The following is a 13,243-nucleotide window of genomic DNA, read 5'->3' on the forward strand; positions in this document are numbered from 1 at the left end:
AGCTGGGGCTGAGGTGGGCTGTGTGAGGCTGGAGAGGCACAGACAGTGAAGCTCCTATGGCAGAGAGAGGTCTTACTCCTCTTCCCAACAGACAAGACAAGGACTGGGAAGAAGTCCTTCCCAGTGGCCACTGCCACTCCACCTCCAACCCCTTTCTGGCCCTGCTCGAGGGCAGCGGGGCCCCGTGGGGAGAGAGTCCAGGGCACATGGATGGAGTCTCGAGCTGGGTTTGGCGCTTAGTGGAAGTTGAAGTCAGGGTTCATGGAAAGATTGGGTACGAGGGCCAGGGTTGAGGCGGAAGCTGGAAGCGGACATGGCATTGAGGGCTGGCGACTGAGTGAGACAGTGTTAGAGGCCCCCAGCTGGTGAGGGCGCCCTGGGAGGCCCCTGCCTGCTGCATTCCTCGTCCCTGTTACTCAGCCCCAGACAGGCCTGCTGGCTCATCCCAGCTCAGCACTTGGCTGGGAGCTTTCACTTCCTCGGGCTGGCCAGACTCCTCAGCCACCTACTGGAGGGGATTTCTTGTCCCCTGGGTGGGGAGATGAAGGGAAGGATCGGGGGGGTGTCCAGTCAGGGAGATCCCCTGGGGCCCAGCTGATGGGAATGAGATGAGAGGAACCGACACTGAGTTTGTGCTGGGAGAGAGGGCAAGGGGCCACTGGAGGGCTGGCGGGAGGGCAGGGGCACTGGAGGAGCCTGGGTCGGGAAGCTGGGGGCCTGGGTTTTAGTTTCCATCTCTGAAGCACAGGTGAGAGACAGGAGGGCAGGAGAGAGACAGAAAGAGGTAAGACAGAAAGTGACCAAGAGAGACAGTGACAGAGACAGCACAACAGAGGGCAGGCTGGGTGAGAGGTGGTGAGGCAGGGACACCCTCTAAGGAGGAAAACGGGCACAGGGGGAGGCAAGACAGACAGATCACTTGATTGTAGAAAGGAGACAGTATGATCTGTAGACATAAGACGTAAAGACAGGAATGGAGAGACCAAGGGAAACTGAGACAGAAAAGGATGGACAACAGAGAAAAAAGAAAGTGAAAGGAGCTAGGGAAGTAAGACAAGAGAAGCCTGGTAGACAGGAAGTGGAAACAAGGAAGAATGAGACTTGAGAGGGGAGAGGAGAGAAACTGTAAGGAAGGAGGAAACAGTTGAAGATTAAAGGTCAAACAAAGTGAAACAGACTTGGAGGGACCAGACCAAGGGAGCAGCGGGTGTGAGGCTGGAAGCTGGTCTCCTGACACCCCAATTCCCATTCCCCAACCCCTGGGTCCTTGGGGGGGTCTGTGACTTTCCCCGTGACTTTTAACTGCCCTTCCTGCCAGGTCTGGGGGTGGAGCGTGGGGCTGTCTGGGTTTGGATTTCGACTCCATGGAGTAACACAAACCTTTTAAATCCCACGGCCCCCAGGGACCACAGAGACAAGAGCCAGAGACAAGTCTGCAAGGGGCTGGAGGGGTGGGGGTGGGGTGAGGAGGAGGTAAAGAGCTGAGACCCAATGACGGGGGGGGGGCACTGGCAATGGGAGCAGGTTGAGAGGGAGCCTGGAGAGGGGGCTCAGGGCTGAGGAGGAGGAAGGAGGGGTCCAGGGGAAGTAGGGTGGACCCTGCTGGGGCAGTGGCAGAGAGGTAGGCGCCTCTCCCGGGTGTGGGCTGATGGGAGGAAGAGCTGAGGCTGCGGGAGGGAGATGGGGTTTAGCTGGCCAGATTCCCAGCCAGGGAGCATCCAGAAGGGCTCCTCTCTGCCCTAGGCTGTCTGGGTTTGGCAGAAGAAGGGACAAGATGCCCTTGGTGAAGAAGGACATCGATCCCTGCCCCTCCCCCAAATTCCCCAAGGGAAAAGGTGTTGGCTAGGCCCTTTCGAGGCCCCCAGCTGGTCTTGCTCTCCCTCCTAAGCCGCTTTCGCTAATAGCATTAAGGGAGGTCTCAGAACTAACCGCTCTCCACTTGGGGTTGAGATCAAGGGGAGAGACCAGTGGCTTCTAATCAGAATGGGGATTTGGCCGGAGGCAGGGCGGGGATAAGCGGTTTGCTCGAAGCTAACAAGCAGAAAATATTACACACACATCCCCCCAGACTGCCATCTCTGTGTTTCCCTCATTGCCCCTGGGGGCTGGTTTCTCCACTCTGATCTTTCAGTCTCCCAGGGCTGTATCTGAACCTCACCTGTGTCCACAGCATCCCCGATTTCCGCCATGCTATTTCTTTGTCTCGTTCTCTCTGACTCACTCTCTTCCTCGCCGACCCTCTTGCCCTCTTTTTGGCCGCCTTTGAATTTATAAACAGTCCGTTTTCCCACTCATCGATCAAGCAGTCACTGAGAAGACTTCGCTGTGTCCAATCAATCAGATTATGGGGACAATCCACTTTAGCAGCTTAGAAGGGCCAACGACAAAGTGACTTTTGATGCAAGTTTCTACTTTGCAGAGAGGCAGCCTTGTCTTGAGCTCTGACCTTTGTTTATCCCGGGTGTGTTCCTGTCTTCCTCACCTCTCTGTATTCCACTCTGCCCATCTGATGGTCCTCTGGCTTCACCCCGACACCCACTGTTGATCACTTTTCTGGCCAAGAGCCCACCTCTCAGGTTTAGACTGGAGCACCTCCTTCAGGACCCAGGGCCTCCTGCCAGCCTTGCCTCTGCTCCCAAGTTTCATCCTCAACTTTTCTGCCCTGATTGACTAATTATAGCTCAGAGCCTGGAGTCAGACCTGTTTGCATCCGGCTCCACCACTTGCCCTGGGATCTTATGCAAGTCTTCTAATCTTTTGAACCTCGATTTCCTCAGCTTGCAAAACAGAGATAATAATACCCACCACGAAGGGTTGTGAAGATTCAATGAAGTAACATAAGAAAAAAAAAGTCAGGGCTTCCCTGGTGGCGCAGTGGTTGAGAGTCCGCCTGCCGATGCAGGGGACGCGGGTTCGTGCCCCGGTCCGGGAAGATCCCACATGCCGCGGGGCGGCCGGGCCCGTGAGCCATGGCCGCTGAGCCTGCGCGTCCAGAGCCTGTGCTCTGCAACAGAGAGGTCACAACAGTGAGAGGCACGCATACCACAAAAAAAAAAAAAAAAGGAAGAAAAGAAAAAAAAGTCAAGCCCAATGCTGGGTTCATGATAGGGGCCCAGCTCATATTAACTAAACTCTTAAAAACGTAAAATCTGCTTGGGACATTTCCTTTGACTCCAACATCTAGGTTAAGGCTCTCTTTTTTATCATCATTATCGCAATAGCGATAATTACCTAAAACCTACATGTGTTGTAATGAGCACTTGTGTGGGCCAAGGGGATTAATCCTATTAATAGTAATCAGAATGATGGTGATGATGACAATAATAATTGCTCGCTACTATAACACTTCAAGAAACACAAAGCTCTCAAGGGCAGGCTCTCTGATCATTCAAGATTGGGTTATGATCCTTTGTGATTTATGGTTCTCAATACTTGTCCTCTTAGGCCACTGCACTGATCCTGCAGTAGGGCCTGGTGGGGCTGTTCAGAGCCTATTAGAGAGCCCCAAGCTCCAGCACAAGAGGGAGGGAGCTGGGAGATGAGGGTAGTGGGACAGAGTGGGATCACCTCTCCCAGCCTTAGGGAGCACTACCACCAGAGTGTGGGTTAAAATGAAGCACAAGGAGTTAAGATTAAACAACCAGAGCAATTCTTGGATGTAAAGGTAGAACTAAAATCTGCTCCTCTCTGAGGGTTCCCCATGGCCAGCTCAGGGGCTCCAGCAGAAAAGGACGGACTTGAGGGCAGATATTTGGCAGGACTTACCGACGGTGAGGATTTCCACATCCAGAACCGGCAAGCTCCTCAGCCACGTGAGGATCCAGGAAGGACTCTCACCAACATGGGAGAGGCCAAGGAGGAAGCTGCAGCATTCGGGAAACCTGGGGTTTGACCCACTTTGTCTTCATATTTTAGATTTTGTTCTTTGAGGGAGCAGGAGAGAGGGTTTGGTAGCCTACCTAGGTGGCTGAATATTATAAATTTTGTATTTTGTATTAAGCTCTTGCTTTCCACTCTTTCACTTAAGAGCTGAGTGACCTTAGAGAAGTTAGTCAGCCCCTCTGAGCTCCATCTCATCTGATACTTCCTGTGAGGTTCAGGGTGTGTCAATTTCTCAGCACAGCGCAGAGTGCCCTGAGTGTCTGCTCTGCGGTGGGTTTATTGTTCTCTTCTTGCCAGATCCTAAATCTACCCTGAGGTCTCAAACCCTCCAGACCAGGAAACATCATCAGCTCCAGCAGGAGGCACCGCAGCCCTAGGTATTCTATCTGCTTCCTCCAAGGAACAGTCCTCCTTTGGAACCTCTGCACCCCCTATTTCCCCACCCATTTTCCTAAGGTGAGGCAGAAGACATCCCAATCATCTGGAGGTTAGACAAAGGAGGAACTTCCCAATGGACAGAGCAGGAAAGGAAGGTGGGAGAGGAGTAGTAGCATCTGCTTCAGGGGAGGAAAGGAAGGAGAAAAGATTCCAGAATATCAGCTATCAGTTTAGAGACAGATGGATGGGTGGGAAAAACTATTCACCCAGATTCAGAGTGGGCACGGACCTACTCATAGCCCTGTCTGTCTTAATTTCCAGAGGTGCTCTCTGCTGGGGCCAGATTGGGTACCCCTGTACACACCTGCCCCCAACAGGCTGTAGGTTTGTCCACTGGCCCACCTGGGGCTGAGTGTTCCTTGGGAAAAGGAGAGCAAGAGACCCAGTGACCTCTTAGTGTGGGGGGAAGGAGGGCAGGGCTGGAAGTCCTTGGCTTTTTAATTTAATTTAATTTTATTTTATTGAAGTATAGCTGATTTACAATGTTGTGTTAATTGCCGCTGTACATATATATGCATTCTTTTTCATATTCTTTTCCATATGGTTTATCACACGATATTGAATATAGTTCCCTGTGCTATACAGTAGGACCTTGTTCTTGGGATTCCTTGGGATTCTTTGACTTTCCAACACCCACAGCCCCTTAATGCTGTTTCCCATGGATTCTTGCTACTCAAAGTACAGCCCATGTACCAGCAGTGCCGGCATCACCTAGGAGCTTGTTAGAAATGCAGAATCTTAGGTTCCACCAAGTCCCACTGAATTAGGATCTGCATTTTAAAGAGATCCTCAGGTGACTCTTATACACATTAGAGTTTGAGAAGCACTGCTACAGATAATTTGTTTCAAGTCTTAAGGCAGCACGGTATATGAGAAAGTGCCGTGGATTAGGAATGGAGGGTGGGACGACCATACACCAGTGTCAAGTCGCTTTCCCTCTCTGAGCCTCATCTGGAAAGTGTGGAGGCTACTCCAGATAAGCCCTCACATGCCTCCAGACAGGACGGCCTAATAAGTTCTGGTTGAGAACAGCACTCGCCTCATGCCAACTGCATCAGAGATGGAAACCCAGAGCCCAGGTGGTGTGAGCCAGTCCCCTGTGCGCGAGTAGTCCGCTGCGCCCGGGCCCAGCCCCAGGAGTAGGCCTCTCATTCTCCCATCCCTCCTCATCCCCTGGCCTATCAGTTCATCTTGCACTAGTGACAGTAGAAGTCAGCTTTTCGCACCATTTCCTCTCCTCCCCTCACCTGCATCAGGCCAGTTTATCTTACTAGGGCTCGTTCCCCAGTCTTCCCCCCATCTCAATGCCCACCCCCATCCCACCCCCAAGCCAAATTGGGAACCAACAAGATTCCATCTTCCTTGCCCATGGTCCATTAATTCAACAAATATTTATAGAGTCCCTGTGAGTACAAGGCCCTGGGCTAGGATGGGTTCCGGGGAGCCAGTAGGGAAGAAGACAGCCAGGGTTCCTGACCACAGGGAGCTGACACTCTGAAGGGGAAGACAGATATTAAACACATAGTGACACCCTTGATAAATTCATCACCATTCATTGATTCTTCCAACAATCATTTCTTGAACATCCATGATATGCCAGGCGCTCTGCTAGGCACTCGCGACTCCTCAGTGGATAAAACGCACAAAAATCCCTCCTCTTCTCAAATGTAAAATTGTTCTAAGTACTATAAAGGTGTGGCTTTGTGTATCTGTCAACTCCTCGCACTCAAGGTTTAGAAAGAGCCAACGATTACGTACATTTTCACTTGTCTCCTCCTGGGAAAAACCCCAATCCTGTTAAGCCCTGAGAAAAGGTCTCATTGTCTAAATCCCCCAGCGGCGGCAGGACCTAGGACCCTCTGCATTCCTCCCCATCTATAAGGCGGCTCAGCCTCAAGCCCCAAGCCCTGGGTCAGCCCCTGGCCAGTGAGGAGGTCCCCAGGGGAGGCTGGGCCCAGCCTGGCTATGGGGGAGCTTCCTGCCTCAGACCCTTCTCCCCTGCCTCAGTCTCCCTTTCCTCCCCTAGTCTCTTCCCTCTCCTCTCTTTCCTTCCTCTTTCACCTCCTTCTCCCCTGCCTTCTTTCACTTCCTCCTAAGAGGGGACCGTTTCCCCCCAAGACGCAGACACAGCTCTTGCTCCCCCGGAGTGGACAATGCACTGCAGCTGCCTGGCTGAGGGCATCCCTGCCATCACCTCCCGTAACTTCTGGATCTCAGGTGAGCCTCCGCCAGGTGTCCCAGCTGTGCTCCAGCAGTGCCCCAGAGGCCTCGGGAGCAGTGGGATGGCACTCACTCCCCTCTCCACCCCAGGCCTGGCCTTCCCCGACTGGGCCTACAAAGCCGAGTCATCCCCGGGCTCCCGGCAGATCCAGCTATGGCACTTCATCCTGGAGCTGCTGCAGAAGGAGGAGTTCCGCCATGTCATCGCCTGGCAGCAGGGAGAGTACGGGGAGTTTGTCATCAAGGATCCAGACGAGGTGGCCCGCCTCTGGGGCCGCAGGAAGTGCAAACCACAGATGAATTATGACAAGCTGAGCCGGGCCCTCAGGTGAGAGGAGGCAGCCAACCTGGCCAGACAGGGCAGAGTTCAAAGAAAAGAGCTGTGGTTTCTGGCACCCCTGTCAGATTCCCGCCCCTCCAAGGCTTGGGAAATGCTCTGGAGTATGGTAAGATGTCCAGTGGTTATCCAGGAACAGCTCGGGGCTTGCCTTGGCAGCCTGGGGATGGGGGATGTGGCTGCGTCTCTGACTGCATCCTCCCTGCCACTGGGCCCACCCTTTATTCTCAACCTTGGAATCTCCAGATATTACTACAATAAGAGGATCCTGCACAAGACCAAAGGCAAGAGGTTCACTTACAAGTTCAACTTCAGCAAGCTCATCGTAGTCAACTACCCTCTGTGGGAGTTGCGGGCACCGCCCTCCCTCCACGTGCTGCTGGGGACACCTGCTCTGTTTCGACCAGCCCTGGTGCCCATGGGTTTACAGAGTGAGGTAGGCGTGAAAGCTGGTCCTGTCCCCAGAGCTCCACCAGAACCTGCCTCTCTGTCCAGGAGGCCCCCAACCCTCCTCTCTGCCTCAGGGGCCCATCAGCTTTCAATGTTCTTCTCCCCCTGCATCCTAGTCCCTGAGTGTCCCGGGGGTGGGGGTGATACTCTGAATCACCCCTACATATTTAACGACCCCTATAGTAGAGTACCTGCCTATGAGAGAGGGCAACTCCTTCTGTGCCAGGATCACAGGGAAGGGGGTGAGGGGGTCTCAAGGGAGGGTCCAGGACATGTGGGCAGTGCTGACTTAACAACCATTCTGAGAGTATTTCATTATTTTAATGACCGGTCGTTAAAACAAACAATGTATCCTGGGGAATACGTGCCAGGGAGGGTCCATTCAACCCCTGAGCCTGCTCTCCTCACTCCCCAGTTCCTGCATAGCAGGCTGTCCACCCATCGGGCCATGGCAGAGCAGCTGGCTGGACAGCGGACCCCTCAAGGACCACCAGAGGCCTCCGGGGACAAGAAGGGAAGCGGCAGCATTGTCCACCGTGAGTGCTCAGGACTGGGGAGGGCCCAGGGAATCTTAAGCAGAGGAGGGGAGGACCCCTTTTTCTTTTCTTTTTTTTTTTTTTTTTTTTTGCGGTACGCGGGCCTCTCACTGTTGTGGCCACTCCCGTTGTGGAGCACAGGCTCCGGACGCACAGGCTCAGCGGCCATGGCTCACGGGCCCAGGCGCTCCGCGGCATGTGGGATCTTCCTGGACCGGGGCACGAACCCGCGTCCCCTGCATCGGCAGGCGGACTCTCAACCACTGCGCCACCAGTGAAGCCCGGGAGGACCCTTTGGATTGAGCACGTAGGTGAGGGGGCATGAGTCAAATGATAGGTCATGTATTCATTCAACAAACATTTATTGCTCACCAGCTATTTACTAAGTGTGGGGACCCAAAGATGAAAGATGGCTCTCAAGATGCTCGGACATCAGTGGGGAGCAGAGATGGGAGGATGATGTTGGAGATGGTCAGTGACCAGTGCTGAGATTCAGGGAAGCACAAGGTGCTATGGGAATGCAGATGAGTTGGGGCTTCCTGGAGGAGGCTACACCTGAGCAGGTGAAGAAGATGGAGAAAGATGCCCAGGCAGAGGGAACAGCATTTGTGAAGTAAAAAGCTGCTAGTGTGTGTAGTAAATCCGAAGATCCGCTGATAGCTTACATGGTGAGAGTAAGGTGCGTGATGGGAGTGGGGACAAGGAGGCAGGTGAGAGACGAGGCTGGTGAGGCAGACAGGTGTCTGGGCACGGAGGGCCTCTGAAGCCATGCTGAGGGGGCTTGGACTTGATCCTGTGGACAGGAGGGACCCAGAGGGAGAGGCACATCCAGATGTTCATTTTGCAAAGACAACTTGGGTTGATGTAGGGTTTGGGATGGAAGAGGCATACAACTGATGTTGGAGGCTTTGAAGATCATCTACGCAGAGGACGATGGGGACAGAACCAAGGCAAGGGCCGTGGGTGGAGAAGGAGGCCCAACTGAAGAGAGATTGGGAAGATAAACTTCACCCATTCATTCCCTTATTCACTCATTTCTTCTTTCAACAAATAGCTCATGGGCTCCTGTTGAATGTGCCAGGCCCTGTCCTAGGGCCAGGGGTGCCAATGTGAGCAAGACTGCCTTTATAGAACTTGTAGACAAGAGGGGTTTTGTGGACATTCAGTTAATAATCCAACAAGTAGATAAGTAAGGATAATTGTGCTAACTGATACAGGGAAGTTCAGGGTGCAGCCGGGAAGATTTCCTTGACAAAGTGACATTTGAGCTGAGACCCAAAATGTAAATCGGTGCCAGCTTAGTTCAGAGGGAGAGAGGAGAGCATAGCAAGCAGAGAGAATAAGGTGTGCAAAGGTCCTGAGGCAGGAAAGAGGAACCAGGAGGAAGCCAGTGTGACAACACATGGTGATGGAGGGGGACACGGCAAAAATGCAGGCAGAGGCCAGTTCTTCCAGGGCTGTAAGCTGGGAAGAGGCAAAGTCAGATTTTCTGTGAAAAAGATCACAGAGACACTTGACCAACACAAGACTCTTCTGCAGAGGCCCAAGACCTATCCCTCCACTTCTGGCAATTTCATGGAACAAAGACCCATGGCCCTCACCCCACCCAAGCGCAGCTGAGAGCCCAGAGGTCCCACCTCCCAGAGAATGCACGGCACCTGGGTCTGGGTCCTCATGAGCTCAGCCAAGGCTGTGGGCGTAAGGCAGCCCAAGACCTGCTAGGACTCGTAGGGCCACAAGTCTGGCAGCCTGGAGCAAGACAGCACCTGAACACCTCTCTGTTCTTCCACCCACACCCACCCTGGGAATGCCTTGGGCACAGAGCTGCTCTCTTTGGGAAACTATGAGGGGGAAATCAAAAAATATTCCCTGGGGCTTCCCTGGTGGCGCAGTGGTTGAGAGTCCGCCTGCCGATGCAGGGGACGCGGGTTCATGCCCCGGTCCGGGAAGATCCCACGTGCCACGAAGCGGCTGGGCCTGTGAGACATGACTGCTGAGCCTCCGCGTCCGGAGCCTGTGCTCCGCAATGGGAGAGGCCACAACAGTGAGAGGCCTGCGTACCGAAAAAAAAAAATAATAATAAAATAAACTGATGCATATTAATTAAAAAAAAAAAAAAAAAATATTCCCTGGGGAGCCCCCGCTTGGCGTGAGGTATTTTGCACCTGCCTGCCCTCTGTGGGTACACAGGCCCTGCCTGTGCTTGGGTCCTGGGGCACACTAAGCAGCTTTAGGTCACTGGGAGTCTGGTAGCAGCCACATGCCCACTTCTGGATCCGGATTCCAGAAGGGTGTGCCAGCCCTTCACTCCACCTTCACTCACAGCATTTGGTGTCAAGAGAGGAAGCTGCTTCTGGGCAGAAGAGTGGCCAGGACTACTGAACCAGGGGCAGAAGCTGCAGGACCAGAGCTGGGAAGGGACGGGGACGGGTAGGAGGACTCTTAGAACCATCTTCTCCACATGCCTACTCAGCTGTGGGGCCCTGAGGGGGGACACTGCCCCCAGGAGCCCCAGGGGACACAACCTTCCTGGGGGAAAACAGCCGTCTTCACGTCATCTAAGGACCCAAGAAAAGGATAGTGACCTAGGAGAAGGTACACTCTGGCAGGGGTCTCCACGCTTTTCCTCATGAAGGATCATTTTTACTATTTTCCCCTTTCACAGATCCAGCATCAGAAATATTATTCCTACCAAATAAATCGGATGAATTAAGTAATAACTAAGTTGTTTTTCCAGTTTTTACTAACTATAGCCCTGCTGATGTCATCACCTTGGGTTGATACTTGCTAAGAAAAAATGTGGAGCTGGAGTTAGCTTTTTTGAACTATAGAAAGTGGTGTGAAGTTCTATATAATCATCCCCAGAGATCCCAGGCTAGGAGTCCCTATTGCAGGATCCTGGGGAAACAGGGCAGATTTGGAAGGAATGGAAGGAGGGATGGCTTCTTGGAAGAGGAGAGCTATAGGCCAGAGCCAACCAGAGAAGGGGAAGGCTGGGGCTCACCCCACATGCTTGGCCTCACAGCTCAGCAGGCCCCATGATGCTGCTTGATCTTAGCTGGGAGCAGGGGGTTTATGGATGAAGGAGCCGAGGACTGAGAATTTAAATGACAAACCCAGGGCCACACAACTAGATCTTTGCCCAGCTAGAGTAGAACCAGAGTCCTTTGCTGCAGGGACGAGGAGAGTGAAGAATTGATCCACTGAGTTATGGCAAAGAATATCCTCATTCATTCATCCAACACATTTTTATTGAGCACTTAATACGCGCCAGGCTGGGTTGGATCCCAGGATCCAGAATAAAACAGACACAGTTCCTGCCACCACAGTGTTGGGAACACAGATATCAAATAATCACACAAACGACTCCTGATTCTGAGCAACGGGCCCTGGAGGAGAGTACCAGGAAGGATGAGGGGGGAGTCCAGGGGCTCTCACCTAGGCTGGGAAGGCTCAGAGGCTTCCCCGAGGAGACGACATTTACGATAAGATGTGAGGCACAGGTGGGGAGAGAAGGTTTCAAGCAGGAGCAAAAAGAAATGGGAGGGCTTCCCTGGTGGCGCAGTGGTTGAGAGTCCGCTTGCCGATACAGGGGACACGGGTTCGTGCCCCGGTCCGGGAAGATCCCATATGCCATTGAGCAGCTGGGCCCGTGAGCCATGGCCGCTGAGCCTGCACGTCCGGAGCCTGTGCTCCGCAACGGGAAAGGCCACAACAGTGAGAGGCCCGCGTACCGCAAAAAAAAAAAAAAAAAAAAAAGAAAGAAATGGGAAGTGGGCAGAGAAAGGAGACATCTCCAGCGGTGGGGACTCGCTGACCCTTTCTCTCTCTCTCTCTCTCTCTCTCTCTCTCTCTCTCTCTCTCTCTCTAGGACTTGGCTCTACCCCAGCCCCCTGCCGGCTCAGCCCTTGCTGCCATTTGGGGAGCCCCCAAGACAAGCCTCCCAGTTTTGCCTCCTTCACCCCTCCCCTGCCACCCCCTGTCCCCTCTGACTGGCCCCACCTCTCAGGGCCTTTTTTGGCCCCTGTCCCCGCAGGGCAGCACTTCCCAGGGTCCTCCATGCCGGACACCCTGCTCCCAGGACCTGCAGGGGCCCCAGCATCCCGGCATTTTCCCGGCCTTCCTCTGTTGGCCGGGCTGGCGCAGGGGGCTGGGGAGAGGCTCTGGCTCTCAAGCCTGAGGCCCGAGGGGCTGGAGGTAAAGCCTGATCCCACGATGGATCCCAGGGAGGGCTTCTCCTCAGAGAGGCAGGAACCCTACATTGTAGAGGAAAGTCCTGTGACCCCCAATCCAGAGAACTTCGAAGCAGTGTGGCCCTTGGATCCTACTTAATGGGGGAGGAAGATGTGAAGTGTGGGGGGGTGTCCCCCAAACTCCATCTCACCTCTTATTTACCTCCCTTCTGGCTTTGCTCCTTCCCCTGGCTGGAAACAGCTTTAAATTGTAGAACGATCTGAAGGAACGGAGTTGCACGCAAGGAGATGTGGGGTATCGCAGGGAAAAAGCATATGTGGGGATGGGGAAAACTGAGGCAGAGTGCCCCCTCCCACCAAACTGCTAATCAGATTAAGGAGACATTCTTAATCTCAACTTTTTTTGAGGGAGAAAGGGAATAAGGTTTCCATAGGTTTCCATCATTTGAAAGGCCCTATACCTACCCACATGAGACAGGAAATTAAGAGTCTAAGTTGGGGAAGGGTCAGGAGTTGTTTTGTTCCCCGAGTCTCAGGGCAACTCCTTTCTTCGCTGGGGCCCTTGTCCCTCATCAGGCTAAGGTCTCCCCTCTCTCTCCTGCCCCTCCGGGCAGCTCTCTCCGATCCCTCTGATTTCTGCGACCCTGGGAGCTCCTGTCCCTTCCTTTCCCCAAGACCCAAGCAAGTGGGGTCAGGAGGGATGGGCCTCCTCAGCTCTGTAATACTTCACTGCAGACCATGAATAAAATGCCCTTGGCAAACCTCCCTCTTGGCTGACCACCCCCTGCTGCGTTCCTGCTGCCCTCTGATCTGGTATGGAGTTAACCACCACCCAAGATTCCTGATGGGAAGGGGGGAGGGGGGGTTAGGAGGAAGAGTAGGAATCAAGCCAGCCACTCTCCTCCCTTCTGCTGCCATCATGTCCCAGAGAGAAAGGCTGAAACTGTAGCCTGAGGAGCCTTCCTGGCCAGTGAGAAAACAGCGTCAAGGAAGGAACCTAAGAGCAGAGCACGGGTCTTCACAGGATGACCCCCAGATCCCTGCCATGGACCTCTGAGCAGTTTTAAGGGCTGGGGATGAAGGAGGGAGTTGGAAGGGGTCCCTCTCCCTCTGCACCCCAGGTCCAAAGAATGACAAGGGGAGCCAACTGAAGCATCAGGTGGCTGGGGGAGGAGGGGACACATAGA

At 53.7% G+C, this 13,243-nt stretch overlaps 1 protein-coding gene across 1 annotated transcript; it reads left to right on the top strand.

Annotated features, from left to right (window-relative positions):
• Positions 1 to 6,473: 6,473 nt before the first annotated feature.
• On the top strand, positions 6,474 to 12,195 carry ETV3L (ETS variant transcription factor 3 like; the record flags this gene model as incomplete). Its single annotated transcript, XM_081258174.1, has 5 exons — positions 6,474 to 6,537; positions 6,631 to 6,868; positions 7,124 to 7,313; positions 7,743 to 7,863; positions 11,735 to 12,195. 5 exons carry the CDS (start codon positions 6,474 to 6,476, stop codon positions 12,193 to 12,195), a joined length of 1,074 nt encoding a protein of 357 aa, XP_081114300.1.
• Between the last annotated feature and the right edge of the window lie 1,048 nt (positions 12,196 to 13,243).

This window comes from Mesoplodon bidens, assembly GCF_964165515.1.
Source record: "Mesoplodon bidens genome assembly, chromosome: 2".
NCBI lineage: Eukaryota > Metazoa > Chordata > Mammalia > Artiodactyla > Ziphiidae > Mesoplodon > Mesoplodon bidens.